Source organism: Limulus polyphemus, unplaced genomic scaffold (genome assembly GCF_000517525.1).
Source record: "Limulus polyphemus unplaced genomic scaffold, Limulus_polyphemus-2.1.2 Scaffold74, whole genome shotgun sequence".
NCBI classification, from domain to species: Eukaryota; Metazoa; Arthropoda; class Merostomata; order Xiphosura; family Limulidae; genus Limulus; species Limulus polyphemus.
In genome coordinates this window covers 935,479-942,231 of record NW_013665684.1, presented here as the reverse complement: position 1 = coordinate 942,231, position 6,753 = coordinate 935,479, and the positions used below count along the sequence as shown (strand labels likewise).

General features: G+C 34.4%; 1 protein-coding gene across 2 annotated transcripts in view; it reads right to left on the bottom strand.

Annotated features, from left to right (window-relative positions):
• LOC106466499 (neuroligin-4, X-linked-like) overlaps positions 1 to 6,321 on the bottom strand; it is a 79,566-nt gene extending 73,245 nt beyond the window's left edge. For both annotated transcript variants that reach the window (XM_013926793.2, XM_022395053.1), the window contains exon 1: positions 5,346 to 6,321. In XM_013926793.2, coding sequence (XP_013782247.2) covers positions 5,346 to 5,772 — 427 coding nt within the window. In that variant the 5' untranslated portion in view covers positions 5,773 to 6,321. The remainder of the gene's footprint in view (positions 1 to 5,345) is intronic.
• Between the last annotated feature and the right edge of the window lie 432 nt (positions 6,322 to 6,753).

Genomic DNA, 6,753 nt, shown 5'->3' with positions numbered 1-6,753 from the left:
TACTGTCTTCAGTGTTTCAACATAGATTCTATTGAAACATAAAAGTTTGACTCAGTCTGCCACATAGACTGATTATAAACACTAAAAAAATGATTTTTACAGATTTGTCATTGTGACCCTCCTGGGAGTCGTATTCAAAACGCTACTCCTGGGAATAATATGGTTGCCTGTACTTTTCTAGGCATCGTGCTAGTGAAACACTGTCTGATTAGATGGATAACAGCACACATGGTGTAAGCTATCAATCTGTGGCCGTACTCTGGTGCAGTTCATGTTTGTGTAATAGAGTAGAACGATTCTAAAACATTTGCATTTTATACCCATTTGATTTATTGTTTTCATAAGTGCTTCAAATATTGTAGCTGTGCTTCAACATTTGCATTTTACACCTATATTCCTTATTGTTTCGGGCTGAGCTCGGTTGACGTGTCGGACTGTGGATCCGACGTTTCGTGGTTAGCGCTCCGTTACCACCAAATAAACAACAACAACATTCGCGCTCTTTACTTTGGAGATTTTCAGTGAAATGTTATGAGTTTTATGGTGTAGTTAAAATTGTTGTTCAAATGTTTTGCCATGTCAATAAACATCTCTCATCGTACTGTATGTTATGAAAAAAGATGATAATATATTATTTGTATATGAGTACACATACATCGTAAAAAGTAGTTTATGGAAAGTAAAAAGTTTCAATAAAATACAGCAAGAGGATAACTCAATAAACGTAATTAACTCTAGAGTAAAAATGTTCTCTGTTATTAAGTTTTAAGGAGGAGTAGTTATTGATTTTTGAAGGAATTCATAGGTCAGAAAACACCACTAAAATTTATACCCAGAAATTTACATATCTCTGAAACAATAGATGAAAATACTTTTACTGTTGATATAGATTTTCACTGTATGTGGTTTTCAAAATGTAGAAAGAAGAGTTTTCTAAAAAAAGAAATGAATCAAACAAAAAATAATCTGCAGACTTCGATACAACAGAAAGAACATTTCAATGATGAGAGCTGATACGAAATTTCTTTTCTTAAAGGCTTACAGTGTAAGGCAACAGAGATTGTTATATCGCAGTATCTGGAACAAAAACTATTGTAATAGCAGATGTAGCCATCAGTAAAAAAAAATCATAGATGTGAGTCGTTTTTTTTTCTAGTAATATTTAATGATATAAATCAAACCGAGTATCTTAAACAATATGAATCATTCATAAAGAAATTTTCTTCTTTGAAAACAAACAGAACATCAAAGAGTCCAATCTCAGTATGTTCCAAAGAAATACTGGGAGCTACAGAAAGTCATTTATACTCTTTGGAAACTATGATCAAGTTCGACATACGTGTGCCGAAGACAGTATTTTTTTCCAGCTTCAATACCCTATCTGCTTCTCTTATATCTCAACAATAGCCCAGGAGCAACGTTTCCATAATATCAGGCTTCTTTAGAGAACATCCATCTCCTTTTGTGTAGCTTTCCATAAACTAACTAACGTCTTAGGACTAGAAATTCACATCACACCTTAAGCTGATCAAAGACACAAAAGTCCATTTGAGTTGAGTCGGGGAACTTAAGAGACATGTGATAGAACAGGATTCTTATGAATCCAACCTCTTCAGCCATCTTTCTCATGAAAACAGACATTGATTTTCAGATGTGGTTGTAAGTTTGCAAAATTCTAGGTTGTGAGTCTTCGTCAATTTCTAACACTTATTTATAATTTTACTAACGAGATATATAGAGGTACACAACTTCATTGCAATATTGTGTGGGTCTTTCGTAATCACGACCTTTATTTTGCAGATGAAGGCTTTGGTCCTGTTTAGACTAACGCGTTGTTTTGGAATTCATTGCTGACCTAAACGTTTCCATAGAAAACTTAGTATATCCTTTTTTCTAAACATTGTTTCCTTTAGACCTATACTGTTTAACAGTTTTACTTTATGAACATTTCTCTAAGGTAAAAAGCACTAAGATGCTGCAAGTTTTTGAAGCATTTTATGAATCCGGTCAACTCCGTTTACTTGTCTAACGTGTGAACATTCTTACAAAATCTCAACATTGCAGGGAAAGGGTAGCTAATTGACAAACAGTTTCATAATATGTCAATGACCTAATATCTCGATGCAATAAAACCTCCTAAACTGAGAAAATCTTTGATACTGATACAGAAATGTAATCTACATATTTAACAGTGAAATTCCACTTATGAATAACAAAATATGGCCAACATTTTAAATGTTAAGATTTTTCTAATATATGTATCACAATGGAATATGTGTACTCCGCCTGTCGCCGGGAATCAAACCCCAGATTTTAGCATTGTATGCCTGTAAACTTACCGCTGACTCATCGGGAGACTGTTAATAAGATTTATTTAGAGAACATTAATGAATTGATACATAAAAAATTCTAAGTGAATTATATATTTATATTTCCATAAGCAAATAAGCTATAGCGTGATAAAAGCTGAAAATATGAAAAAAGTGGAAACTATTGCAATCAGGTACAAAAAATACGTGGTCAGTCCAAACGATGTTTGTCAGGGCACGATAAAGTTCGTTTGACCATGTCATAAATCTTTTCCTCTTACAGCAATTTTAAGCCTTTTTTTGCTTTAAAAATGCAACATTATGCTCGATTCACTATATAAATATATATATATAAATGCTTCACACGAAACAAAATTTCAGAAACCTTTCAAGCAACCGATCGCTGGATTGAAGTTTTTCTTTCACAAACTGCAGTTCTTCTTACATACAAGTCTGTTTCAATAATCTTTATGTTTACGTGACTGAAAAACATCGGAAAAGAAAACGTTCCCTAAAGTATACCAATTATTTTTTTAGATTTTGGCACGCAGTTGTTTTTTGCTGTAAACGTTGATAGCATTTTGCTTCTTAAGAAGTAGAAAAAAGTAAAAGAAAAGAAAACCATTAAGAACTTGTGCGTTGTATTAATATGTTTAATAATGAATAAAACTACCTTATAATCCTTAAGGATAAGACAAGTGATTCAGAATTGTTTTGCAAAACGTGTATGAAAGATTCCTTTTGAACAATTTCTGTGTACATCAGGTTTCTATAATGCAATGGCCAGGTGGTTAGGGCACTCGACTCGTAATCTGCGGGTCGCGGGTTTGAATCCCCGTCACACCAAACATTCTCGCCCTTTCAGTCGTGGGGGCGTTATAATGTGACGGTCAATCCAACTATTCGTTGGTAAAATAGTAGCCCAAGAGTTGACGGTGGGTGGTGATGACCCTCTAGTCTTACACTGCTAAATTAGGGACATCTAGTGCAGATAGCCCTCGTGTAGCTTTGCGCGAAATTTGTAACAAATCAAACCAACTCTATTAACGAATAGTTGGATTGCCTGTCACTTTATGAGTTATGTCTTGTTTGTTTGTTTACAGCAAAGCTATCCATCGCCGTCTCTAATTTTGAGGTTCTAACCAGAGGGAAAACACCCAGGTGGCAGCACTCACCGCCAACTCTTGGGCTACTCTCTATCAACGAATAGATGGATTGACCGTCACGTTGTAACACACCCCATCATCTGCAGTTTGCGAGTAGAGTTCCCGCGACAAAAAAATCATTAATAGCAATACAATCAACAAATCATCAATTTCAAAAACAAATCATAAAATGCACGTTGATAGTTGTACTTTCCTACACGTTATGTTAACCTGTGTTTATGGAAATGTTTCAAACTGTTTGAGATGGATGGACTATTAAGTATGAATTAAAAAAGTGTTGAAAAACGTTTTTTCAAGTTATTGCATGATTGATTATGGGCCATAGACTAGAGAAATATATAAAAAACTTATTGAGTTGATCCCGATAAGGATCATATCAACACACTGCAATACTGCTTAAGATGAATGAATATCCGCTTAAGAAGAAAAGAAAAAAAACCTTACAAAAATATACTGACGTGAGTACTTTTATAAAAAAAAGAAATAATGTTACAAGTTCGTATTGACATCAGTATGAGGTTAGGCCTTCAATGGAGAAATTCTACGAAACTATATTGAAGTTAAACCTATTTTAAAAAGTGGACGATGAAATATAGCAAGACTGAACTGAGTTATGTATTCGAATATCATAGTGTGATGAATACGTTAGGTCGACATTTAGCTGAAATGAAGATAAAAATATGTTACAGGCCAATACGTACGTGCTCGTCGATTACGGCGGGGTTGAGGATATGTTACACATGGTTTGAAACTATGACGGTGAAATGAGAATGAATAACTTACCTTTTGTCTATATATTGACAATAAGCTGTAACTTAAGGTAACTTAAAATTTATGTGATACGCCTGTGCATAACAAGTAAAATAAATATACTTTTAACCTGTCTCAGATGCTACTAACACTAAGTAAGAAAAATAAGGTTTACTTATTTCTAGTTTCATGATCTTTATCACACATGAAGATTGAACTTATTATTAAAAGATTATGAGAAAGTGTGTGCATTAAACTTAGAGGAAGAGTTTGGCGTAACCTAGTGCTGTATTAAAGATGGGAAGGTCCAAGAATCGAGCTGCGATATACTGCTGAAAACGTAATTTCACCTCCGAGTGGGTTGGGGGCTTGTAACTATAAGAGTCAATCCTGCTATTCGGTTAAAGAAATAACAAAATAAGGGGTGAATGTTGCTGACTGGTTGAATCACTCTCTGGTCTATGTTTCTAGATTAGGGTTGACTATGCCTGTACTTCAGGGATTCTCATCTGGTCATTAAACCTATGTGTCGTATAAGGTTCTTTTTATGTTGAAATATTGAACACAAATAAAAAAATTGGCATATTTGTGAAAATATAAAACAATATCCATCTATGTAGACATCAATTTATTTTACATACCTTCTGCATAACTATGTTTCAACATCAATAGATGTAAACCCTACGTAGCATCGATGTTTGTAGGATGCATTTAAATTAGTAGAGTATACATGTTTTCGATGCTAATGTGAAATCAATAACCATGATCTTATCATTTTCACGAGTGTTATTCATTACTTTCCGATTTCTCCTATGATAGACGAATACCAAATGGCAATACATTTTAAAAGATATGATGAAATTATATTTACTGGAGCAAGTAGGAAATAAATTAGCAATTATTTTTTTAAGTTGCAAAATATCAATATAAATGGTTTTCTTAAGGCATAAGAAAAGGTATAGTGGCACGTGAAGAAAAAAAAACGTTATATATAATATTGAGCCATCGTTCTCACAAGTTAAACTTAAACTCTAAAATATGTCTAATCTTTCCCTGAGCATAGACATAAAGGTTAGTTGAAGTACAAATTTGTCTGTTCGAAAACCATTTGACTGCTTACTTTTTGCTGGAGCATAGATATTCAAATAAAGACAGTCTTCGCTATAGTTCTGCAGGTATGGAGAAAGTCTTCGAAGATATGCTAGTCTTCCAGCAGGCATTCTTTGCAAAGCTTCAGTTGCATTCTGGACATCTGGGAATATTTGCGGGCAAACAGGGGCTAGTTTATTAGTCTTTCGGATACCTTTCCATCTAGTGAGGGTCACAGGAGGCATGAAACGTAATGATCCTATTGGTGGACTAGCGAAAGGAACTCCCAGAAAGACATTTACAGGCTGAAGTTGACGATTTGAAAGGGTTCGAATAATACCTCTTACGAAACCATATTTTGTTTGTACCGCACGTGTGACGCCCTGGTGGGGCTCACCTTGTAGACGTTGGAACACAGTCAATATTATCAGCAAAACAGTGCTGTTTATAGTCACCATATCTTACACGTGTATCCTTTGAGATGTTTAGTCTTAACACTTCGAGTTCCTTGTATTTAATGTTAGCTGACAACCCTTTGTAGCCGACTAGGTGAAATCAAACTTTACTCATTAGTGAAAAACCTTTACAATTTCGGAAATATTTTTTGTCCCACAAAACGGGTTATCTTTTTCTTTGCGGGAAGGAAAAGTACGATATTTAATTTAAACTAATAAAATTTAACATGTTATTGGATTTGAACTTGGCATTTTTCTCTACAATTCAGATCTTAATGATTTTGAGAAATGCTCAATAATATAATCCGAAGCATTCAACTTTGATCATTGCATAACTAAAAATAAATTTTGTTAAGTGAAAGTAGCACTGTTTATCGAAGTGAAAATCACGAACTTTTCAGTTAATAGGAAATAAACTATCTTGATGTAATCATGGCCACGAAAATCAATTTATCTAACATCTACCACCAGCGGATACACGTGAATTACATACTTTGTTAAGCCACCCAAATCAAAATTGAGCCAATCTGCAACTTTATGACCACGCATCGGGCCCTTCACACGGCTCAACTACTTACTGATGCTGGGAGTGCAGATCACAGGGAATTGTTCAATCTGCACAGAGAGTGCGCAAAAGAAGAGGACGAACCCAATTTGTGACATAGGGGAAAAGACGGTACAAGTGCCAGAATGAAACTGTAGAGAAGTTAAAAAAAAACAGAGAAGAAATTAAGAAAAATCTTACTTGTCTATAGTCAAAGCTTTTTTTTTATTTCTTTTACAATTTCTGATCTTCTAATTTAGGCAACATAATGCTAATGCTTAGAAAAATGAGAATGTTTCATCTACCATTTAGATGTCTCGAGACAAATATTAAGCGCTATCGATTCCGTAAAAGTAACGCTGCAGAGCTTGTCGGGAACTTTGTCATGTTCGTGAAAAAGTAATAGACACGTGCTGACCTTCAACGACGTAGTTTTATTC